The sequence below is a fragment of the Anser anser genome (genome assembly GCF_964211835.1).
Source record: "Anser anser genome assembly, chromosome: 2".
NCBI classification, from domain to species: Eukaryota; Metazoa; Chordata; class Aves; order Anseriformes; family Anatidae; genus Anser; species Anser anser.
The window spans coordinates 94,134,758-94,161,440 of record NC_139721.1 but is presented as its reverse complement, the minus strand read 5'-3'; the positions used below and the strand labels follow the sequence as shown (position 1 = coordinate 94,161,440).

Below are 26,683 nucleotides of genomic sequence, written 5' to 3'. Positions count from 1 at the left end.
CCTGTGTCATGGTTCTGCTGACCCTGAGAAAGAGTGTGATTCTTATACTTACATCATGTTGTGTGGGGTCAGGCGTTGTCATGTGACAGGCCGTGACCCTCATATAAATCACTGCTATGTAAACTGTAAAAATTACACTTCGTTTCTTGAAGACTGAGCAGTCTCAAGAAAAGAACAAAGATATCTGGCCATAAAGCAGCAGCTGTATTAGTGATATGCAAAATGACCTCAATTTTTTTCCTGACAAACAGAGGTAAAGTAAATGTCTGGGTAGTTTTGTTTGGCATTATTTGGCTGGGGGCAGGAGGAGAGGTCATAATTTTTACTGTCTTCTCTCCATTTATTCTAAAACCTTGCAGCAGTTTAACAGGTGAAAGTTATGTAGCACTGTAAAAGGTACTGAAGTTTAGCCAAATGGTTTCTCTTGGGTCTCTCTGGGCATCTGTAAAAGTCTGGGTACAGACAGAATCTTATATTTTGCCTGGATTTCCCTTGTCCATTTGTAGGTGAACCACTCCCATTTCATAGTTTCACCTTCCTTTTCCCACACCCTCTAACTTTCAGACCAGCAACAGGGCCAGCATGAGGGTCTCTTCTGAAGCATAGTGCCCACACCTGCATCAGCAGAGCACCACATAGCTGGCATTGCTCTGAGATGTATTTCACATGGACACACAGGGGCAAAGTGAAGTTCACAGAATCGCAGCATGGCTGAGGTTTGAAGGGACCTCTGGAGGCCATCTGGTCCAACCCCCCCTGCTCAAGCACGGCCACCTACAGGTGGCGGCTTAGGACCGTGTCCAGACTTTTAATACCTTCGAAGAGGAAGACTCCACAACCTCTCTGGGCAACCTGTGCCAGTGCTTGGCCAGGTTACTTCAGTAATCCTCTGCAGGTGCCCAGACATCTTCACTTCCCCAGGGGTCGGTGCTGGGTCCGCTCTTGTTCAACATCTTCATCGACGACCTTGATGAGGGAATAGTGTCTGCCCTCAGCAAGTACGCCGATGATACAAAGCTGGGAGGAGTGGCCGACACACCAGAAGGCTGTGCTGCCATTCAGTGAGACCTGAACAGGCTGGAGAGGTGGGCAGGAAGAAATCAAATGAGGTTTAATAAGAGCAAGTGTAGAGTCCTGCACCTGGGAAGGAACAACCGAACATATCAGTACAGGCTGGGGGATGACCCGGTGGAGAGGAGCTCTGAGGAGAAGGACCTGGGGGTCCTGGTGGATGACAGGTTGACCATGAGCCGGCAGTGTGCCCTCGTGGCCAAGAGGGCCAATGGGATCCTGGAGTGCATTAAAAGGAGCGTGGCCAGCAGGTCAAGGGAGGTGATCCTCCCCCTCTACTCTGCCCTGGTCAGGCCTCACCTGGAGTACTGTGTCCAGTTCTGGGCTCCCCACTACAAAAAAGACAGGGATATCCTGGAAAGAGTCCAGCGGAGGACCACAAAGATGATACGGGGCCTGGAGCATCTTCCTTATGAGGAAAGGCTGAGAGACCTGGGTCTGTTCAGCCTGGAGAAAAGAAGACTGAGAGGGGATCTCATCAATGTTTATAAATACCTGAGGTGTGGGAGACAGAGGGATTTGGCCAACCTCTTTTCAGTGGTTTGTGGGGATAGGACAAGGGGTAATGGCCACAAGATAGAGCACAGGAAGTTCTGCACCAACATGCTAAAGAACTTCATAGTGAGGGTGACGGAGCACTGGAACAGGCTGCCTAGGGAGGTGGAATCTCCTTCTCTGGAGATATTCAAGGCCCATCTGGATGCCTACCTGGGCAGCCTGCTCTAAGGAACCTGCTTTGGCAGGGGGGTTGGACCCAATGATCTTTCAAGGTCCCATTCAACCCCTTCAATTCTGTGATTCTGTGATTCTGTGAAGTGTACTCTAGTGTACTCTGTTTCTTCAGAACTCACTTGCAAGCCTGCAGACAGGTCCTGTGACTAACCCAACACTGTTCATATATCCGCCCTTCCTCCACTAGTTCAATTGGGAGAAATCTCTTCAAGGCCCCCTCAAAGCATGCCCCGTAATTTAGCTAGGCCCTTAATCAGACTTCCCTTTCACTGGACATGGTATGGCCCAGGCCACAAACTGCAAAGCAGCATTTTGTGTGGTTGTAAAATGGAACTGGAAGCCTCCAAGTTTGTATTCCCATCTCAGCCAACAACATCCTGCCTGACTCTGTGTGAAATTGTTTAACTTCACCAGATCTTACCTCAGAGAAACTCACCTTAGAACGAAGGCCTCTTGACCACGCAAGCTGTGCTTAGTCTCCATGGTGCAGATGTGAAGGAGTGCATGGCTCATAACTCTCTGCACTCTTGGGCCGACAAAAAACACTGGAACTCCAGCATTCATCAAAGATCCCCAAACACCTCTATCCACTCCCACCTTCAGTACTTTACAGTCATCTGCGAGACCCATGGCATCAAGCCCATGGAAAATAGCAGGCAGGAAGAGTCTGATCCTGACAAATTTACAGGATGCTGCCTCTCAGGTCACTTTCCCCAGCATGTGGCACATTCCAGGACGTTCTCTTCCTGCAGCAGAGCTGCGCTCCAGCACCTCAGCTTTATTTCACAGAGTGACATGTTTAGTCCTTCCATTTGCAAACAGAAGCTAGTAAATACACTAGAAGTGAGTGTGCAGAAAGCTGGAAAGTGTCTCTCAGAGCTGCAAATGCTCTCAACCAGGGTCTGAGGGGATATCCAAGGCCATGGTTGTAATATTTTTCATGCTTCCAGCATGGCATGCAATTAATTTGCCATTCATTTTACCAGTCACCTCATATTTTGGCTTTTGTGTCTCAGCCTGGTTCACCAGCTGTTTCCTATGATTTTATTTAACTGCTTTATAACATACGTTCCCTTGACCTTAAGGCATCCTTAATTTCTCATTAGCTGTTAGCTCTGCCCTCTAGTGCTGCATGTGACACAGGAACTGGATGTTTTATCAGTGCCTTTGCCATAAAGCCAAGCTGGCATTTAAAAGTCAACTACATTGAATGGTAAAAAAAAAACAACTACACATTGACTAAACTGACTTGATATTTTTGTGCCTCCCAGGGGCAGTTACAAGTCCATTTGTAGTCATTTAAAGAGAGACCGCTGAAATTTAGCATACCTAGAACCCAGCGCTTTACAATATTGACTGGTTCAACTAAAGTTTAGTTACTGCATGCTTATGCAGCTCAACCTGTGGCTTTGATCCTCTTCACAGGTTCCCAGCTGCTGTGAATTTGACCAAGTGCCCCTTTGAGTGAAGTGCAGCTGAGAAAGTTATCCACCTCAGTGCCTGGGATTTGAGGTTAAGATGGGATGAACGGCTGAGCCAACAAGAGTACAGGAACCTGCTGAGGCAAAAGGTTTTTCTGGCAGGCTGTCCCAGTAACCAGATGTCTGTAAACGTAAGCTGTACCTTGACACCATGTTTTGGCTCCAGCATTTTGAATACTGCGGAGCATATGCAAGAACTAATGTTAGTACTTTGCACTTAAGCAGTAATATTTTTAAGTAGAGTTTTATACAAACTCTAAAGTGTTGTTTTCCTCATTCTACTTGAGGAAAATGGCATTAGTCAAACACGTGAAAGCACTTAAAGTAATGTAGTCATGTTCCTAAAGAGTGGATGAAGTGAGATGAAGACATGGTTGTTGACACGACATCTTTGAAATGCTTTCCCTCCTTGCACAAGCTACTCATGCTGTTATTAAGGTCAGTATAACTGTTTGGTTAGGCATTAGAAATATTATAAAGGCAAATGCTGAAGAGACTTTGAGTCTTTCTTCTTATAAACACTTGTTCATACTTGGGAAAGAAACACCCTTCCATACTCCTGGCCTTCCCTTCCTTTCCTCCCCTCCAGCTAGCACATGGATCTTTCAGTCTGAACACTTTCACACATCTTTGTGGTCTCTCCAAGTTCTGCAGGTACTTGAGGAGTGTGGAAATGAGCATTTGGGAGTGTAAAGATTTTTATGTGTAAAGAGTTTTATGTGGGAGCTATTATTTAAAGATTGCTGGAGGAATAAGCATGACAGAGAGTAGACTGGAAAAGCTAATGCAGATATGATTGGTACCAAGCTACCAAGGAAGTCTGGGACACTGAAGCACAGAGAGAAGGAGGTTAGAAAGAAAAAGGTCATACTATTTGGCTCTGGGTGAAGATGGGGAAACCTAATTTCTGTTTTCTCAATCTGCTATCTATATCCCTGCCCACAGTGTGGCTTTCCGTCTTTTCAGAAAATGTTTATCAGGTTCTTCTTAGTCTCTTCTTCATCTTTTCTCCAACTCTTCCACTTCTGAGTCTCATGCTGACACTTAGCTTTTCCATAGGGGAAAGCTGATGGAGCAAAGCAAAGTTTCCTGGAGAGATGCAGGGCCAAGAAAAGTGCAGTTGATTCAGAATCAATGTTAAGGTCCCGTGCAAGATGATGGCTATCAGGGATTCAGCAGTTTTAGGAGAGTGCAGTTGGGTTGGGCTGTATGATGGCATTAAGAATGTTGTTTTAAAGAAAATTGAATACCTAAGCAACTTAAAACAGCAGACCTATCTGCTATAATTTTTGCAAGGGCTTCATTGGCTACACTTTGGGAACAACATCTTGCATTTGCTCTTTTTCAACACAACACTTCATTTTGTGTCAGGAATACGTAGGTACACAATATTCAAACCATCTTCAGAATACCTGCCAAATACCATCCACAACTTCCATTCCTGAGGTTAAGTCCAGTCCTCAGAAGCTGACTAACACTTAAACAGCTGCTAAAATACACTCTACAAGACACAATAACAGCCAGGGTGGAGAAACAATATAATCTGTGTGCCAAAATCATGGACCAGTATTAAAAGTCTATGAGCTAATTCCAGCCCTTTGAACTGGAACACTCTTGCAAATGTGTTTGAGTTTAATAAAGTAAGAAATTGTAATTGGTACAGCCACTGTTGCAAGGCCACTAACATTGCAACCAACACTTTTATTACCTGCCACAGAAATAGTAGAGGATTATTATTAGATTAAAAATACTGGAAATATACTTTAAGCTTAAAATGACATCAATACATACATCTTTAGCAGTGGAAGTAGACACCATATTTTTGATACTAAAATATTTATTTTAAAAAGGAAAAGAAGTATACCCTCTTACTTGGTAAAAGAAAAATCATCTGTGGATCCTCAAAGAATTGATAATTTTAGCTCTATAAGTAGAAGTATGAAGGAAATTTGTAATAAATCTGGACTCCAGGGCCACTCCAGGGATAGAATACTGTTACTGTGAAGATGGCTTTTAATCTTTTAAATGAAAATCTTTTTAATATATAAAATCTTTTTAATATTCATCATATATTTCATTTTCAAATGAAATTGGACCCCACCCTGCAGTCCAGAACATCTGCACTTTTTAATTGTACACAGAAGCTGAGTGAACTGAATCAAGACAGAAGCTTTTTGTGCGTACGTGCATGTGTGCATGCACATGTGCGGGTGGGTGTACGTACTTCTGTGGTAGTATGAGAAAGAGGGAGGCAGAGGAAAAAGGAGATATTTTTCCCTTCCTACTTTATTTTTGCAACTCTGGACCTGGCAATAGGTGATTACCAGACATTGATCAAATGTTGCAGACCTCATCATATGCTGTTACCTCCAGAATTAGGTTTGTGGCCAAGGCTTCCCACCTGAAGAACTTTGATTTTTTTCTGTGTACCTCATGCACATGTGATATATTTTAGTAAATGTACAAAAAAAAGTATGAAATGAAGTAACTTTTAAAGCTCAATCTTTTCCAACAGAGGGGTTATAAAATAGGAAGGTTATTTAATAAGCTATCTAGCAAAATATTTGAATAAATAAACCAACATTTAATTATAGAATAAATATTACCTAATTTCAGTAACAGAGGAACCACTGACCAAGTCACTTTACCAAAAGCAAATTTTAACAATGAAATATTGACCAATGGATAATGCCCCAAATAAGACCTGCTTATTCTGCTTTAGTCTGTGGTCATAGCATACTTTATCAATCCACCTTTTCCCCATCTGACTATTTTTTTTAAGTCTCTTTCAATGTCCATACGTTTCCCTTGGTATTTTTTCTGGCCCAGGTGGTGAGCCAATATTTGGAGCACAACCAATATTTACTACTAAGACAAGCAGTCTTAGGTGAAGAGAGATGACTAAATGAGAGTTTTGCACATGGATGCACATGCAAATGAATGCACATGCAAATGTTCCGAGCCTCTGAATGCAAGATAGAAGATTGTTTTTTCAGTATTTTAGCCTTCTTTCATCAGTCAGAGTGGTACTGCAAGAGCAATCTGAGCTTCCCATCCAACTCACAGTATCAGTGCTCCTATGGTTATCTTTGGACTTCACTGTCTTTGTATTGAGCCATCAGTGAAAACACTTCTATCCAGGTAAATTGTACAAGGAGCCTTCTTTAAATTTGGGCTTTGCATTTGAAATCTGGAAAAAAAATATCCTGATATTTACCCTAGATTACATATGGCTCACCAACTTCAGCCAAGGTATATCCAGCCTCCTGAACAGCATAACTTATTAATTGCTCTTAGTTCCATATGGAAACAGGATCCATGGAGTTGCTAAACAGAGACTAAAAAGGATACAACTATTTCCCAAGATGTAAGAAAGAGTAGATGGATACAAAGAGATTATGCTAGAGTCAGAAATTTTGCAAATTAAATTACATATTTAAAAGGAGACAAGAGGCAGTTCAATGTACATTAAGTAGGATGTCTCAGACTTCTGTGACAGAGACAGAAACATAAAAAGTCTAATAAGAGTAAAAGAAAGAGAGCAATGAAAAGACAACTTCACATCAAGAGAAAGGGATAGAAATCCCCAAGAGACAGATTAGGAAAAGGTGTATAGGAGGGGAAAAGGGAAAGAAATTCTAATAATAAGAACAATCTTCTACTTTGAAGAAATAGACAGACTTCAGGCTGTCTTGCTGAACTATTCCTTCAAGCTATTTGAAAGTCAGGCATCAAAGGCTACAGAAAAGTAGATTCTAACAGCCCTCCACAGATTTACATACCTGCCAGAGTAAAGGATAGGATAGGATAGGATAGGATAGGATAGGATAGGATAGGATAGGATAGGATAGGATAGGATAGGATAGAATAGAATAGAATAGAATAGAATAGAATAGAATAGAATAGAATAGAATAGAATAGAATAGAATAGAATAGAATAGAATAGAATAGAATAGAATAGAATAGAATAGAATAGAGCACAACAGCTCAGTTGGAAGGAACCTTCAAAGATCGTCTAGTCCGACTGCCTGACCACTTCAGGGCTAACCAGAAGTTAAAGCATATTATTGAAGGCATTTTCTAAATGCCAGGTATGAGGAACCACCTCACTAGGAAGCCTGTTGTGTTTGACCACCCTCATGGTAAAGAGGGTACAGACCTTGTATGCTTAATTTCAGACCTAAGAATTTTAAGTGTATACCCCCAGCACAACACTCTTGGAGATCTCTGAATTCCAGGGAACTTTGCCCCCATCCCTCCCAAGACACATATATACAGAACATGAGTGTGCAGCATCTAAAAGCTTAGAAACACCTGGCCTCCAAAGGCACACATGCCCCTTTGCTATGGCAGGGCTAATACTTGGTTAAATACTGGCACAGCTTCAGATCATTAATTACAGATACATAGCTATTTAAAGCCCTGATAGCCTCCAGAGCCTGAAAGCAGCCACCATACTTCAAAAGCATAGGCATGTTTATGATGATATTTCCTGTTGGTTTGCTTTGTTTTCTCTTCCTAAATCTCTCCCATTGTTGATATTGCCATCCTCCTGCTTCATCTCTGTTTCCACTCTTGCTTTCCATTCTCTGTTTTCTATTTAATCTATTTTGTTGTTACCTCTCCTTCCCTAACTCTCTGTTCTCGTTTTTTAAATTCATATTAACCTATCCACTTTATTGTTTCTCTGTCCTACCCTGGACTTCATATTGCAACAAGCAAAACAAAATATGAGAGGAAAAAATGAAGTGTTGCATTTCTAGTTATCTCCTCACACATCTTGTGCTGTTTTGCACATGAAACCTTAGCATATGGCTGGAGCTTGACTTGAGAAATACTAGTTTTCATTTGGAAAAGAGAAAGCAGCTTTCTAGCACACGTGATTTCTGAGAAAACATTATCTGAGTGTACCCTGAATGCTAAGAAACCAAAGGCAAATAAAAAGAACCTCAAATTGATTATTTTTAAGCCAGAAAACAGATAAAAAGGAACCCCAAATTGATCATTTTTAAGCCACCCTCATCACATGTGATTTTTGAACACTTAAAGTTGGCAATACTGCAATATGGATCAGGCATGGTATTTGCCAGAAATCACTCAGCATTCTCTATACATTTGCTTCCTCTTCTACTCTTACCAATTAGTAGTGCAGGATTTTTCAAGACTGGTTGTTAAAATGTGTTGTCTGGAAACTAGCAAAAAGGGAGTGTGCACCCTGAAAACTGAAAAAAAAGAAGCGGCGATCAACATGGGGAATATAGGAGTTTTGTGACAGCCATGCTCCCTCCTGTCTTCAATCCTGGATGAGGATGGATTTTCAGTCTGGCTCTGGAACAACCTTAGTGCCCTACCTTGTTCCTAGGACTGGTGTACTACGCCTTAAAGCCTCCTCACGCATCCTCTTGTCATCAGAGTTACCAAGTAATGACAAAATAGAGTAGTAGGCAAGTGGTGACCATTATTTGTCCTCAGATTTCCAGAGGGGAGAAGAGCACATGCAAAGCCACAACATCTTCCTCTTGGTCTTGGGAGGGGAGATTGTTTTTCCCTCTTTCTTTTTTCTCTTTGCCCTCTGTTTTGGGAGAGGGCAAAGTGTAACTCTCAACAACTTCACATTTTCTGATATTTTTTGTTAGGAGAGCAAGCAGAAGAATTAAAAAATTACACAAGTGTGACAGTGCTCCCTGTTCTGTTGTTTCCTTCTATTTGTGTAGCTAAGGTGCCTGTAACCCTGGTAAGTATCACACTACTTCCCATCTGATTAACACAAGTGGTTCTGGAAATACCATGACACACTCCTCTCTGTGCAACTACTACTTTATTTTTCAATCATTTTTAGGCACGATGCTGTCTATTCCACTTTAAGCAGATATAAAGCTCGGAAATCAGAACCTGTGGAATCCATAAAGGAAATAGCATACAAAGCAGCTATTTACAATTATAGCACTAGGGTTTTTCCAAGAATTTCTGAATATGTGTATTCCTTTGCCCACGATGTTTCAGCTTCTGTGGTAGATAGTTTGATGGATCTGAATTGGAATGACGTTCAACACATAAGAAACAGAAACAAGTGCAGAAATCTTGGCTGGCTGCTGCTGGCTCCTTGCTGGTGGCATGGATATTAAGATTAATCAACAGTGTAGTTCAGGACATGGTGAGTTAGGACCTAATTGCTGCTGGTGAAGGAATTCAGCAATTCCTGTCCAAGCTGAACTTACCACGAGAGTTTTGTGGGTGTCTTGCAGAGATTCATACCTCCTATGAATATATATATATGTCTTCAGGAAGCAGAAAGTTTCTAAAATCTCAGCAATGCTAGGAGATTCACGTTCACCTTTCTGTAAGTGCATCATGCTCTTTCTCCATGTTACCATCACTCTGTTCCCCATCTGTGTGCAGGCACACCTGTCTCTTTCCTGAGCCTTTTTGGCATTTGGAAGCTGTCGTGTTGCTGGGTAAATGGGGATAAACAGGCTTATCCTAGCTCTCACATGAACTGCACAGGAAGATAAGGTGCTTAAAATCAGCATTAATATCCTAGATTGAATGGTGCATTTTGGAGCTGGCAGAACCTGTCTTTTGAAGCAGGATCTTTTTGAAAGTCAGAGGGTCTTACAGATACAGCCAAACTGCTAGAAAAATCCCTGACTGTAGCGCTCATTAGTCCAGTTCATAAATCTGCCTCTCTAGTCTTCAAAGTGCCAAAAGCTATCTAGCCAAACATCCAGCTTTTATAAGACAGTCTAACGAGCTGTCTGGCTCAATTAGCTGAACTCTGATGGTGCTCCAGATTTTCAGTCAGAAGACCACTTTGTAAGGAAAATATCTACTCACAGATCCTGTTCCTTTCCGGTACCAGTAGCTTAATCTACCATGTATTAGTTTTATTTTTTTTTTCAGTCAACCACAAGAAAGAGCTCTGCAGTCCATCCACTCACCACAGTTTCAGATCCTTGATTCCTCAGCCTTTTTTTCTTGGCCTTCTTTACTGTAAATGGTGTCAGTGATACTTTCTATGGTCTGGTTATGCATAATATGATATAAAAAAAAGCTGCATACTTGGTATGACTAAGAAATTCTGAGTACAAAAGTACTCTTTGGGATTTCTTCAGCATGAGCTCACTCTGTTCTTGGATCTCAAGATTCTCTGTGATCACAGATGTAAATGGCCACACAGAAGCTGGAGCACTTGACTCTATTATCAAGTTAGACTGCACACAGTTATACCTAATTGCTGTTTCCATTATAACTTCTATTTAAAAGCTGGTACGGCACAGCTAAACAGAAGCAGTCCTTGTAAAATCACAGTTAGGGCTTTTAATCAATAAAGAGTAAAATAACTACTATAATTACAGATTTGTTGTCATGCTTCCTCCTAAAAATGGCAATGCTTAAGAATGAAACCTTGTTTTTAACACAATTCTTCAAGTTTTACCCTTGGCATAGATACATAGATACATAGTGATTCTCTTTCTCTCCTGGAAGATAAGGGGCAGAGAGGCTTTCACCTTCCCATGTTTCTACTGCTCGCTGCTAATAGCTTCAGCGATGGTCCCACCAGTGCTCCCAAGAACCTGGCTGCTTCAGTAATGAAGAAGCATGATCCTCAGTAGTGATGCAGGTATTAGTAACATCACCACACACACAATATTTTAAGGAACGAAATCCATCTAGAAAACTGAAAAACAAGAGACTCGAAGTGAATTATTCCTAATATTTCATGCACTGTTATTATTTATTATTATTTTCAGGAGAAACATCCTTCATCCTATAGTTCTCCTATGAGTACATACAGTTGTGTTTCTCTAGTGTTAAGTCTGTGAGACCATGTTTTTGCACTCATTTACTACATTGTCCATGCAGAGTTTATTCAAGTATCTCCTAGCCTGTGACTGAAAACTGACAGTGATAGAATTCTCAGTCATGCAAAAAAAAATGAAAAAACGTAAATAGACAATGGGAATGCAATTCTATTAGGGCTCTCATGTTTTTAAGACTTAATATAAGTTTTGGCAAGGATATTCAGTAAAACTATATTGATTCATCTTTGCCTGTTTTTAGTTTTTGTATTTTGACCAAACTCCAGCATTATCACATGAATCCAAATAAGGTCCTATTTTTGTTTACAATCTTTTACTACATGATTAACTTAATTCTGTGCAAAATTTCAGCTTTGTGCATAAAGCTTAACATAACAACTTATCCTATATGAAGCCACTAACAGAGGAGAAAAGCTATTTTAAAACTAGGTGCCCTGACTTCAATACATTTTAGAGCAGGTCTTATTTTCATGAACTTCACAAGTTAGTATGCTGGTTTTATGAGAGAGAATCGTCAGGACAATGTGGAAAGATGTTGGCAGAGTAATTCATATAGTAAAACAATTCTCAAAATACTAGGTTGTATTTTCAATTATGCTTTCTATTTGATTGTTAAAAGCCAATCTTGTTGATCCAGCAACATACACTTAGCTTTGCAGCCACTGTTGCTGTTTAGTAATGTCATGGGAAATCCTATGCCTTTGAAACTCTATGCAAATCATCCAAAAGGAGCCAACTTTAACATAGGTTGAATTAGAAAATAGGAAAACACACAATGTAAGTAGTTTAAGAACAAATTTGTCTCTACTTAAAATTAAGCACTGATTCACAGTGACATTGTGAAAACACCAAACTGTACATTAAAATTCCTAAACATCACTGCTTTTCACAACAAGCCAATGCAAACATTCATTACTTCTGTGTCTAAAAGTGAGTTTATGAGTTAGGAAAATGATGTCAGTATAAAAGAATTCCAAACTAATTTTGTCTGATGGGCAAGTGAATTCAAGTACTGAGATACTAAATAAATATTTGACAGCACCATTCCATAGTGTAATTTATTTCACATATGTACTAAATTAAAATGAAAGTTTTTTTCTAAACTGCAAGCAATTTCCAGGCAAACCACTAAGTGGGATGATGGTGATGGCTGCCATTGTGTCATGGTGGAGAACTTTCTCACCCTTCCAAAGGTCACAAAGAGTTTTGAGCAAATATTCAAAACTACTAGGCAGAGAAAAGTATAGTAGTTACAGTTTTGTCACTCCAGTGACAGTGAATTTAAATCTATAACACTGAGCACTTCTGATAATGGGGGAGAAGGAACTGATGTTGAATGCCTGACCTTGTATTTGCATCAAGAAGCACTACCATTATTGATAAGGAGCTCAGAGTTTTGCCTAGCAATGGGCACTGCTGGGAAAATTCATTCCAATGTGGTGGTGCTGTTGTTAGGATACTATTTAAATCTGTGATGTGTCTCAATGACTGGTGGGAAATATGTTCGTTACATAATGTCCAATATGCACTGACACTTGATGGCACAGGGAAATACACAAAAGGTATGTAAGAACTACTAGATGTGTTGCACAAACAGGTCCAGTGCACAGATTCCTTCAGAGATTATACATAATTCCAGGTCCCCACATAGAAAAAGTAGGTCCATTCAGTGGTTCCTACTAAGGCAGAGTTTCTATGAAAATTGCATTTATTTAAGGTTCAACCAAAGAAGGGAGAGTTCCACACCATCCCAAGGATATAGAGAAGCATTTTTTACACTGTAGTTAGGGTGATAGAGAATCAAACTGGTTTAGACCACGCTGTAATGCTAGGGTCAAAATTTGAACTGAAATTCCCTCAAATTGAGAGACTATTATACAGAATTTTGATTAAAACCCCCATAGAGACAATAGATAGCTACAAAGATCAGCTATTTTGTATCCCAGAAGATTTATCAAGGGTAAGGTTCATAATTAATTAAGAAAAATATAGGTAATACTTATCTCAAATGCAAGCCTTACTTATATGTAATAGCATATGCTTTTAAAATATTACAGTGTACATACCAGTACAAAGTTTTGGATATTAAATGCAAAACAAAAAGTATTCAATAGCACTTTCACTTACAAAAAAAAAATTAAAAAAACTGTTCTTTTTTTCCCCATAACAGAAAAAGGACATCTATTTAACAAAAACCAAAAGAAGTGAAATGGAAATGAAAGCTCAATTTGATTTATATAGTGAGATTAAATTCAGAATGACATTTTCCATTTATTTTTTTAATACATATTATATTCCCCCCCTCACTTGCTTCCTTGGCTTGGAGAAACCTGGAATATCTATTGATTGTTCTACAAATCATGAAACCTTAACCAATCTGACATTAAAATACCTGAGCTATGTAAGAGAAAATTCAAACAGACAGTATTAGAGGTTCTACATTAATCTTCACTCTTGATCTAACAGTTCACATCATATATGAATATACACATTGTAGTCTTCTTGATATACTTGCTGTTATGTACACAGGGTCCTTTTCTCTCTAGAGTGTTAATACAGAAAAATGCATTTGTTGTGAAGCTTCATTCTAATACAATACAGACTCTGTATAGCACTTTGGCGCTGTTCTTGATGAAAAGCATTACATGCACATAAGCTGTGTTATTAAAAACAAACAAACAAACAAAAAAAACAATTAGGGAGATTAGAAAGAGTGAAGGACAGAAGGAAAACAGGGGCTCTGAAATAATATAATGGTGCTGGGAGATAAACATTTTATCTTCCCAGGCTTACAGTGCCACGTAATTGCCATTGTGAAGTAGCTTTTCGCTTTATTTATTATTGAAAAATAAATTCCCTTTGTGTACATGGACGTTTGGTTGTACTTTGGAATTAGCTGCAGTTCATGGTGATTGAAACACCAGCAATAAACCATTTTCTAATAACATGCAGAAAGAGTCAGAAGGTTGACCCAAAAATCAGTACTTATTCAATTACCTAGCAGTCTTGTTTCCAAAGTTCACAGGTCCCAATATCTGCTTTAGAAATGTCTCCTATTTTAAAACTTTTGGCTTAAATGTCTATGTACAGATGCTACACATGAAATCTTACGGGTAAGCACCCCCAGATAGGGCACAGATTTGGTTGGATTTATGCATGCGTAAATGTATTTGAAAATGTATTTGAATGATAGGTTTGTGTAATTTCATGCATAATTTGTCAAGCAGAAGTCTTGACCACTTATACCAGAATACCAAAAAAAAAAAAAAAGTTTTTATCAAACTACAGGGAAATTAACTGTTATCTCTAATAGTGTATCAGAGAATATGAATGCATGGCATGGAGCTGTGGCATACTGAATGACTACAGGTTTTTTCAATAAAATAACATTGTAAAAATATGCATCATTAAACAGCTACTGTGCTACCAATTTATTATTCCAGTTCTGTCAGACTACCTTGGTGAAATTCAACTAAAAATATTACAGCTACACCTATTTCTGACCTCACTCAGTTTACGTTGAGGTGTGACATATCCCAATATGAGACTAGGTTAAGTGTAAGTCCAGAGCTGACTGTATATAACATCTTAACTTAAAAAAAGAAAAAAGTATACAGTTATTCTTCCCATGCTCTAATGTGGGAATAAAAATGTTTTTGCACAGAGTTACGTTTTTTAGAGGGAAGGAATGTGGTATTGAGATATGCTTGCAGTGATAAGAAAGCTTAGCAGACAACCTTGTAAAATGCAGACAACCAGAATCCTTAGAGCAATTAGGCGGAAATCACTGTGTAAGAAACATTACCACCTCAAAGAGTATAAAAGTCAAAAGAAATTTGACTTATAACAGGCGTTCAAATGAAAGCCATGTATTGTCTGCGAAGCACCGGATAGATTGTGAACCTGGATTACCCAGTCAATGGGGAAACAGGGGAGGGTCCCGGTCGTTGAGAAAAGTATATAAACTGTGTTATGGAACTAGTAGGTGCGCTCCTGCTTGTGGGACGCCGGGCACTGCAATCGCGAATAAATTACTACTTCACTGAGATCCTCGCCTGAGTCTATGTTATTTGCTACAGAGTTTTTCTCACAGTCTGGGGGCTCGTCCGGGATCCAGTCACCTATCAGGGAGCCCCACCGCTGCAGCAGCAGGAAGGCATGCCCCGCTGATTTCAGCAGTCCTGTGCATCGGAAAGTGAAAAAAGAAGAAAATGGTTAAATATTGTGTGTCAGTTTGGACAAAAGAACCAATTAAGGAAACAGCAGTATTTTGGCCAAAATACAGGTCTGATGAAAATTCAGGCTTTAAATTTATATGTAAACAATAAGATTCCTTTTTTTTCGGAGAAGGAGCCAAGTTATGCTCCCTATAGTCCTAATATTGCACCAGCAACCGCTGCTGAGAAGGAGCGTACTCTAAGCTCTGGTAAGAATTAGAACAAGGTAGAAGAGATATTGAGAATTTTGCCTTCCCTGATGCTAACAGTACTAGCACTAACTGTGTATCCTCTTAGGTGAACTCCCCCCCTCCCTACAAGCACAGAGGTTAGGAGTTTTAAGAAGGAGATGAGGTCTTGAAGTCTTGAAGTCATGAAGATGAGGACCCCATCAGGCTAGCTGAACAATTAGACCAGTTCCTAGGGCCTAACTTACACTCTTGGAGGGAAATGATGTCTGTACTAAGTATGTTGTTTACAGGGGAAGAAAGGGGAGTGATCAGGAGGAGAGCTGCTGTGCAGGAGTTGGGGGAGCTCATCCTCCGGGACCGGGGATATTACCGGCAGAGCAGGGGTGCCCACTTGCCCATCCAGGCTGGAGTGGTGATAGTGTGCAGCACAGGGGTCATGTGGAAGACTTGGGGTCGGGGTGGGGGAGTGCTCGAGGTGAGTCCCGGGGACCCGGTGTCCCGGGGGCTCTTGAAAGTTCATTTTGTGGTTGGAGCCTGGTCAGATACACGGGGGTGGGGCTCCAGAGGGTGGGAGGACATAGTGAACAGTCACTGGGGGCCCTCCTGCGGGAGGCCCTGAAGGTGTATGTCAGGAGGGGAGATGAGAAGGAAAAGCAGAGAGTGAATCTAATGGTATTGACAGTGTACCAGGTGTGGGAATAGAAATGTTGTTTTTGCAGTGTTACATTGTTTAGAAGGAAGGAACGTGGTATTGAGATATGCTTACAGTGATAAGAAAGCTCAGCAGGTGACCTCCTAAAATGCAGACAACCAGACTCCTTAGAGCAATCAGGTTAAAATCACTATGTTAAGTCAAGCCAGATAAGGGGAGAAAACATTACCATCTCAAAAACAGGCCGGAAACTGAAGGCCAGGCATTGTCTGTGAAGCATCAGATAGATTGTGAACCTGGATTACCCACTCAGTGGGGAAACAGGGGAGGGTCCTGTCATCAAAAAGTATATAAACTGTGTTTTGGAACCAGTAGGAGCACTCCTGCTTGTGGGACTCCCGCCATTGCAATCGCGAATAAAATCACTACTTCACTGAGATCCTCCCCTGAGCCTAAGTTATTGGCTACAGAGTGTTTCTCACAACTATTCCATCACTGTTTCTGTTGTCTTAATATGTTTCACATGAATGAAACAAATGGAAAGTAACTGAAAGAAGTATTAAACAGTAAGTTTCATTGATGTTTATTTTGACACAGGCAGAAGATTAAAACTTGTAATAAAATACCACTCCATTTGTGAACCTAAGTTTTATTTTTATTTGCAAACACACGTATCTTACTTCAGTGACTTTTGATTCCTCTAATTTGACTTCAGTTTTTGAACATAACTCTAAGCCAAATATACTAGGCTACTGGGGAAGCCATAGATGGTCAAACAGCTACCACAAGTCTGTACCACATGGTTAAGTTAATCTATATCCATGCAGTGTTGATAGATATATGCAACAGCACCTAAACATATGTACTATGACCTTGTCAGGAACATATGTCAACTTTCCAAACTTTTATCAGACTGTTTTTCCCAAACAAATATCTTCTAATGGCAAATGTGATCAAAATTTCAACACATCTTACTTAAACTAGAAATTAAATTAAAAACACCTGAACAGAAATCCTTCTGTCAAAACTGCACGGCTAATGAAAGTGTGTTCTGAAACTCTTCATATGTACCATGTTAGAAGAAGTACATACACAGAAAATTCTGGAGCTGCATATGGAGGAATTTCTATAGCTTGCTGAGCTACTTTGGTAGGTGAAGCTAACCAACTACATGTGCCCTTACAGGACTGTTGCCATGGCTTATCAAGGTCTCATATAGATAACATCTGTCAAACATTGCCAACTCATTATTATCTGAGTGACTGCCGTAAAGGTCAAAGACTGCTTTATCTGGTTGAATCTTTGTTCTTTGTATAAAGCAATTCACTGTCACAAAAAATTCACTAATACAGAACTGAATTTAGAAGCACCTCGTTGAATTTTTCTGCAATAATGGAAACATAATTGAAGGACCAAACTTGACCTCTCAAAATTGGAAAAAAGAGAGGTTATGAGAATGTATTACATACAAAGCTGCCATGCATCCTCTTTTTCTGATTAAAAATAATGTCTGGTGGACTCTTGGAGGACTTCATTGTCTGAGATTTCATGAATTATGGCAGCAAGATCAGAGCCATGGTATAGAGACAACAAACAGCCTGCCATGTATTAAGACTCGGGACATACCCATAGGTCTGCATATGCACATAAGGTGGTGACTTTTGGGAAACACTAGATTGACTGCACAGATATGACAAGCATATGCCCAGCTGCTCAGACAGCTCCAGACTTCTGTATACCCTGTTTTCTGAGCTGGAAGGAGACTGATTATTCTCCTGAACTTCCTGTGGCTTCATTTGAAATTTCCCTGTGGCTTCATTTGAAATATGTATATACTTTTGTATATATTTTTTCCAACCAATTTCACACCTTAGAATCAGCAGAATAATAAAAGCTGGAAGTGACTTTAGAAGATCATCTCGACCAACTTTCTGTTCAAAGTAGAACTGACTTCATGTTAAACCAGGTTGCTCATGGACTTTTCCAGTCAAGTTTTGAAGCTCTCCAACAATGGAGACTCCACAGTCTGTCTGGACCCTGTTCCAGTGCTCAGCCAATCTCACTGCCATGAATTTTCTCCTTAGATCCCAAGGGAACTTCCCTTCTTGCAACATGTGACCTTTGCATCTTAAGTCTTTCACAAAGGTACCACAAAGGTAGGTCTTTCCTCAAAGGTACCACAGAAGTATAAATCCTGGCACAAGGCTAGCATGTGCAGGTGCCATGCTCAGGGTAGAAAAACAATTTGGGAAGTCTGGATGTATGAATCCTTACAGTACAGTACATGAAAGGGTATGTCAGACATTAAAATGACCTATTTTTGCTTTAATGTGAACATGTACAACACACCAGAAAAGCATCCGAGAGACATGATATACTCCCTTGACCATTTTTACTCATAACAGCAATTAACAGATGTGGGCCTTCTTGTCACAATCATTTAACTTAAGGAAAGATGAGCTCTTTCGTACCCAGTGTAGTAGTTTAAAAAGTTAACCTCTTACAGCCATTTTCCTGCACACTTTTAGTCATAGTCCTTCACGGCTGAGTTGTGTTAACAAGATCCTAACTGAGCTCTTCGTCAGTCTCAGCACGAGTTCACTTGAAGCACCATCAGTTAAGCTTTACTAGCTTTGGCTATGCTGTGGAAGCAAGAACCATAATAAATAGCTGGAAACTGCAGTGTCCTAAATTCATTTTGTTCATTCTCTAGGACCTATTTTCATTTGACTAGAATAAAGGGAGATGCAGGGGAAAGAAGGAAAGGTAAAGTAATGTCAAGTAATTAGCTAGTTTCAAACCAAATTCCTTCAGCTAATAAGCCAAATTCCTGGAAAAATTTCTACATAGATGGGCATAGTGGGCACAAGCCCACTGCAAAGAATACTGAGCCACTTCTAGACCCAGGGGAGTCCAGCAATCAAAAGACCACTGCAGAGGAAACTACTGTATGGCAAGTTTCCTCCTGAACATTAAATACTCTGTTACTGCAGTCTGGCAAAGTTGGGAAACAACATGCATGAAGAAACCTTTAGTGGTTTCTAGTGAATTTGGGGAAAGCATAAGTGAAGAGGCAGGAATCCAGAAATAAAAGTGAGTTTGCAACACTGGGCTACTCAGTCTCTGCAATGACCTTCTGGAATCTGAAAGTCTCCTCTGGGCCATAGGACCTAATGCAGGACATAACAGCTCAGAGGCCTCAAAGCTGCTGTTTAGGAAGAGTAACAACCTCCAGAACCAGCCCCCTTTTCTGCAAGATCTTACTCACTTCTGCACACTAACCCACCCTTCTATGTTTGGCATTTGCTCATTTTCTCTGACAAGTACTTAAACCGTTTTACATTTCTTTTTATATAAGTTTGTTAAAAAGGTAAGTAAGAAGGGAATTGGGTCAGCATTCAATGAGAGTCTAGAACAATTAGGAGAAACTTCAGAAAGTTAATTTAAAAGGTCAAGCTGTTGAATGTAGGTTTGCAGCTTAAAAAATATCAGAAAGTATCAGTAATAACTTAGTTAACCAGTCATTCTAAAATGACCAGTGCAAAGTAAAAACCTAATAATTTTTAAAGAATGCTAAAATTAGAGCTGGATGTGAATTTTTAAATAAAACCTTTTTCATCATGCAGTGGCTCAGTTGAAAACAGGACACTATGCATGGATATATTTTCTTAACGCTTCAAATGTGTATACTGAGACATTCCACAGATGGCAAATGGAGAAGAGAGACCAAGTTGTATACACATCTCTGAAGTCTTTCCACAACTAATCGCTTATTTGTCAAAACTGAAAGCTGTCTAGAGGATTTTATGAGTGAGCTTTTCTTGGATTGCATTTTCAAGTTGTGCCACGATACAGACAAGAAGGAAAAGAGCAGTCCAGAAAGTCAGTAGGTGAAGCATTATATCATCCTTAGCTGGCCTCCATCAAAAGATACAGATTTCAGCCTTCTACATCTTCAGCCAATACACAGGTGGCAAAGACATAGCAGCCTCCTCTTCCTTGAGGGATGAAACAAGGAACTTTCTTTCTTACAGCCTTTTATACAGAAAATATTGGTTCAAATCTATTCTGTAATGTTCCATTCCTTCCCACGTTTTTGATCAAATAAGAACTGATATTGGGCCACGGAAAATCTACTCCACATTTGCCTCTCATATTGTTAGCGTAGCAACCACATAACCACCAAGTGATTATATGAAGGTGCTTTATTCAGCGCTGGAAGCCGGGGCAGGTGCCCAAATCTGGCTTCAAGTCCCGTTACTTCCCAGCCATTATTTATACATTCAACATTACGTAAGGTATACATATTCATTACAGGTTGCAACATCAGCCTCGCATTCCATTCTAATTAGCTCCCCTCCCCTTTGCACATGCGTGGCGCACTCTGGTGGTCGTCCAGGTGGTCGTCCAGATGAAGTAAGGAGTCTTCCTCTCCGCTAAACTTTTTACCTTTCTCACTCGACGCATGCTCCCTCCGCTCCTTGGTTCTGCTTCAACTCATTTCAGCATTTCCAGGCCCTTATCCAAGGTCAGGTTGTACCTGTTCCCTCCCAGGGTTCCCCTTCAACGATTCATTTGAATGTTCAGTGTACTCCCTAAGTTTCCAGTATACATAGATTAATTGATAATGTAAGTACATTTAACAATGCTTAATTATACCGTATGACCCATCACCTAAGAAACATTAATAAAACATCCATTCGATTCTCCCCAACACTAACATTTCCCCCCTTTGAAAATACTTCACTCATACCAAGAGCAAGTATTTTCATTACTATTAGGTTGAATCAGGTTAGTAGAGGTTAGTGAGTATAGCTTGATATAGAGATTAGTAAGCATAATCTTAATGTATCTTCGTTAGTCTATTATCTTATTGATTCCTTCATACCTGCTTGTTAACGCTAGTATTATAGGATGGGGGTGGAGTAAGTGGGATAGGATGTTCTGGGTGATTCCCAGTAAGGACTCTCATTATTCGGCGATTTCACAAATAGCTTGTATTCGGTTAACTCCCAATTTTCTTTGTCCTTGAGAAATTTCACATCCCAAATAAATTACTGTTGTGCACGCGATCTGTGCCTTTTGTTTAGAAACCTTGTACCCATTTAGTCCCAATTGATTCAAAATATCAATAGTTACCTGAATACATTCTGACTCTCCTTCGGTAGCTATTAATATATCGTCCACATATTGTAACAGTAGGTATCGATCCTTTGGTACCTGAATCTGTCCTTGGTTAATCCAATCTTTTATTTCTTTAGCTAGTTGACTGCCGAAGAGGGTCGGGCTATTCTTGAATCCTTGAGGCAACCTTGTCCAGGTTAGTTGCATCTTTCGTCCGTTCCGTGGATTTTCCCATTCAAAAGCAAAAAGTTTTCTACTATCCTTGTCAATGGGTATGCAGAAGAAGGCATCTTTTAAATCAATTACCGTAAACCACTTATATTTCTCTTTTACAGATGTTAACAATGTATAAGGATTAGCCACCACTGGGTGAATATCTTTTGTTATTTCGTTTATTGCCCTAAGGTCCTGCACTAGCCTGTATTCCCCATTAGGTTTCTTTACTGGGAAAATTGGGGTATTATATTCAGATTTGCATTCCTCCAGAATGTGGTAGCTAAGAAATTTATCTATAATCTTTACTATTCCTAGCCTAGCTTCTGGCTTCAATGGGTACTGTTTAATCCGTACCGGTCGTGCCCCTTCCTTAAGTTAAATTTTTACTGGCTGGGCTACTTTTGATTTTCCAGGCACATCCGTTTCCCAAACTGCAGGCATTACTGCATTTTCTACCTCTTTTGGAATATGAGGAACAGCCTTCTCTTTAATCATTAATATTTGTCCCACTTTTGATTCCGGGATTCTCATAATCAATTCTCCATCTTCAAACATTATGGTAGCGTTTAGTTTAGTTAGCAAATCCCATCCCAAAAGAGGAACAGGGCATTCTGGTACATATAAAAATTCATGCGTAATTTCTTTACCTCCAAACCGTAAATCAAGGGGTTGTAAGAACGGCCGTATTTCCTCCTTCCCGGTGGCACCTACAATAGTAGTTTTCCTTTCCCCTATCTTACCACTTAATCTATTGAGCACTGAATATGTGGCCCCTGTATCAATTAAAAATTTTACTTCCTTATTTCCTATTTGAATTTTTTACCAAGGGCTCTTTAGTTTCTGCTACTGGATCTCCTAGTCAGCTACTATACTCCCCCAGAACCATCGCCCTAGCTGCTTCTTGGTTCCGGAACGAATTTCCCCCACCAACGATCAGCTGTCCACGGAGAGGGCACTCGTTTTTCCAATGACCCTCCTCCTTACAATGGGCACATTGGTTAAGACCCAGCCGGTTTCCCCCTGAGCTCGGGTAGCCTCTCCCTGTTCCTCTACCTCGACCATTAATATTTCCTCTTCCCCTGCCCCTTAATCCTGCATGTTCTCTCCCTTGAATTACTGCTAATAAGTTCTGTTGTTGCCTTTTTGTTGTTTCCTTTTCTCTGTTATTATACACTTTCCAGGCTATTTCCAACAGCCTATCCAAATTTCTCAAATCTGCACCTTCTAACTTTTGCAATTTCTTCCTAATATCCTCTTGGGCTTGTCCCAGGAAAATGAGTGCCAATTGAGCTTTAGCTTGCTCAGTCTCTACGTCTAAATTTGTATATTTCTTAGCAGTTTCTTTCAATCTCTCTAAAAAGGCGGAAGGTGATTCCGCTTTTTCTTGCCTGACATTATACAATTTTGACCAATTTATGGTCCGGGACATGGCATTCTGTACCCTGACTTGTACCCAATCTTGATATCTCTTCAGCCTCCTTATTCCATCCCGTGTGTTATAATCCCATTGGGGATCCTCAGTGGGGAAGTTTTGATCTAGATTTCCAAGCACTAATCCATTTCATATATCTTCTCGGGCTCTCTCTCTGGCTGCCCGCAATACCATGTCTTTTTCTGTCGAGTCCATCAAAGTATCCAGGATCACCTGGAGATCATCCCAATCGGGATTTTGGGTTTTAATTATCATTTTCATTACCCTGGCTACTTTATCTGGGTTTTCCCTGTAGGTGCCGGCTGCTTGTTTCCATATCATTAAGTCCCCAGCTGAAAAAGGCACCTTAACATATACCGGTCCTTCTGTCCCCACTCCTTGCCTGAGGGGAGCGATTATTTTCCCTCTCTGTTCATTTATAGTTTCTCCTGCCCTTCACTGTTGCCGGGTCCTATGTGACACAGGGGAGACTAAAGTCAGGGATTCTCCATCACTACTGCTATCTTCCTTTTCTCTTTTCCCTCCCTGTCCTGGCTCTTCCGGCGGAGCCGACGGCGCAACTTCCAAATCAATATTTCCATTATTCATTTCCCCATAATACTTATTATTCTCTATTGCCTGATGCTGTATACAGCGTCCCTCCTTAGTACATGCACAACAACGTTCCTCAGTTGAAACTCAAGCACCATTATGCCACAAGCATGCTGCCATTCAGGCTTTCAGCGCAAATAAAAGAATAATTCCACATATGGCAGTTCATCATATTTTCCTTCCCGCTTACAAAATAGCATTAATTGTAAAATTGTATTATATTGCAATGTTCCATTCTCAGGCCAAGTTTCTTGGTCCTCTAGTTTATACTGTGGCCACCAAATATTACAATAATCAATCAGCTTTCCTTTCCGCATTTCTTGACCAAAACCTCCCTCTTTCCAGTGTGCTAGCAAACACCCCAGCGGGGATGTCCGCGGGATAGGTACATCTTTTCCCAGAATTCCTTTGATCTTTTTCATTTTGAGCTTATGATACAACCCAAAAGCTGCCAGAGCAGCAGCACACTCTCCCAGAAGCTGCCGGAGCAGCAGCACACTCTCCCAAAAGCTGCCGGAGCAACAGCACGCTTTCCCAGAAGCTGCCGGAGCAGCAGCACGCTTTCCCAGAAGCTGCCGGAGCAGCAGCGTGCTTACTACATACCAATAATACCAGGTGCTGACCCTTCAGCACAAACCAATACAATTACCAATACCAAACCACCAATGCCGAACCTGCAGAGCTTTCGCTCTGTCTAACGGACGGCGCCTAGGCTTACCCCGGGAGCTCCCTGCCCAACCGAGCGTGGCTTTCGCCGCGTCTGACCGGCAGGCTTTCCCAACCAAATCGGTACCGAATACCCAAAGTTGAAAGCACCTTTGCTTACCACTCCAGTGGTACGTCGTGAGCAGTGGAGGTCGGTCGTGGTCGACTGCTCCCCGAGAATCCCTCGGTGCCGGCTGGAGCGAAACCGAGACACGATCCACCTCAGCAGTGCCCACGCTGTCCCATCTGGGTCGCCAAAATGTTAGCGTAGCAACCACATAACCACCAAGTGATTATATGAAGGTGCTTTATTCAGCGCTGGAAGCCGGGGCAGGTGCCCAAATCTGGCTTCAAGTCCCGTTACTTCCCAGCCATTATTTATACATCCAACATTACGTAAGGTATACATATTCATTACAGGTTGCAACATCAGCCTCGCATTCCATTCTAATTAGCTCCCCTCCCCTTTGCACATGCGTGGCGCACTCTGGTGGTCGTCCAGATGAAGTAAGGAGTCTTCCTTTCCGCTAAACTTTTCACCTTTCTCACTCGACGCATGCTCCCTCCGCTCCTTGGTTCTGCTTCAACTCATTTCAGCATTTCCAGGCCCTTATCCAAGGTCAGGTTGTACCTGTTCCCTCCCAGGGTTCCCCTTCAACGATTCATTTGAATGTTCAGTGTACTCCCTAAGTTTCCAGTATACATAGATTAATTGATAATGTAAGTACATTTAACAATGCTTAATTATACCGTATGACCCATCACCTAAGAAACATTAATAAAACATCCATTCGATTCTCCCCAACACTAACAATATTGCCTTAAACAGATCCCCATTGGGCTAATTATTCTGAACCCCACTTCATTGGAAAAAGAAAAAAAAAAAAAAAAAGATAGTTATTATCCTGCAATATCACTTCTTTTTTTGTAAAATATAATTTTTTTTTCCTTCGGGTTGCTGCAACTCTGATTCCTAAATTGCTTTCTTTTCACTGCAGTGATAGGATAATCTATCACCATCTTTATAATAGAGTGCAGAAATTCACGTTGAACTAAAAAAATATAAGAAATCATGTGATAATTTTTTTTTTTTGAATGTGAACCAATGGAATATAGAAACTGCTAGTCTAGGCCTTCTGCAATTCAGCTGAACATGTCCAAATTGTTTATACATATTTCACATTTCTGAGGCTTTCTTCCCTCCTATACAAACCAGATCAACTGTATGCATGAACCAGGTCATTCTCCAAAATCTGGAGAGTGAGACAGTTGATTCAGAGAAGTGCCAACAAATGGTATTGTGAGAAACACTCCGTAGCCAATAACTTAGGCTCAGGCGAGGATCTCAGTGAAGTAGTAATTTTATTCGCGATTGCAATGGCGGGAGTCCCACAAGCAGGAGTGCTCCTACTGGTTCCAAAACACAGTTTATATACTTTTTGATGACAGGACCCTCCCCTGTTTCCCCACTGAGTGGGTAATCCAGGTTCACAATCTATCTGATGCTTCACAGACAATGCATGGCCTTCAGTTGCCAGCCTGTTAAATTTCAAATTTCTTTTGACATTTTTTACTGTTTGAAGTGGTAATGTTTCTTCACTTATCTGACTTAACACCGTGATTTTCACCTAATTGTTCTAAGCAGTCTGGTTGTCTGCATTTTACAAGGTCACCTGCTAAGTTTTCTTATCACTGCAAGCATATTTCAATACCCCATTCCTTACCTTTAAACAAGGTAACTCTGCAAAAACAACATTTTTATTCCCACAGTATGTGCATGTACCAACCGTTTACTGGTGGGTTCTGAGATAGGACACTTTCATAAGAAACCATTTTTACTGTTAATCAAACCAGAATGTTTCATCTTTAAAGGAATGAATGCATTTCATTCCAAACAGCAAACTTGTGTTTTTCTACCATGGCCACTTCTATTTCAACAGGACTGCATCAACATCAGACAATAACTGCTGGGATAAGTTTTTCTCCTCAATTTTGCCCATCTCCTCGATTTTGTATGCGGTATTGTGACCACTGAACAGATGTAACCTATAAGTGTGCTATTAACAGTATTGTATTTGGCTCTGATAGTGGTTTTATGCAGTGCTCGCAGAGGCAACTGACAGCATGCATTACTTTAAAGCACTTGGCTCTCTGACAGATGAGCCTTTGTGGATCCACTGCTGCAGCAATTTAAGATGTTATCACCTTCAGCTTTCCACACGCGTGGCTGCAAGGCGAGCAAGCACGCACCCAGGTCCCAGTTTACCACCTGGGACTGAATGTGTCTCCAGCAGCCATTTCACATCCCAACCCACAAACTGGAAGAGCAGGGAGCACCTGCAGACCTGGAGGAAAGCAGACAGCGGGGACATGACCAGCAGCGCTGCCAGACAGCTGCAACAACCCTCCCTCTCCTATATTCTATGGGATTTTACCCCATGAGGAACCCTC

At 40.7% G+C, this 26,683-nt stretch overlaps 1 protein-coding gene across 4 annotated transcripts in view; it reads right to left on the bottom strand.

Moving 5' to 3' along the window:
* Positions 1 to 26,683, bottom strand: part of LOC310895342 (uncharacterized protein) — a 30,243-nt gene extending 3,560 nt beyond the window's left edge. For 3 of the 4 annotated variants that reach the window (XM_083826570.1, XM_083826571.1, XM_083826569.1), the window contains exon 1: positions 2,240 to 26,683. In XM_083826570.1, the coding sequence (XP_083682696.1) occupies positions 2,240 to 2,433 (194 nt within the window). In that variant the 5' untranslated portion in view covers positions 2,434 to 26,683. Of the gene's footprint in view, positions 1 to 815 lie in introns of all 4 variants that reach the window. The other variant, XR_014580623.1, reaches the window with a different exon arrangement.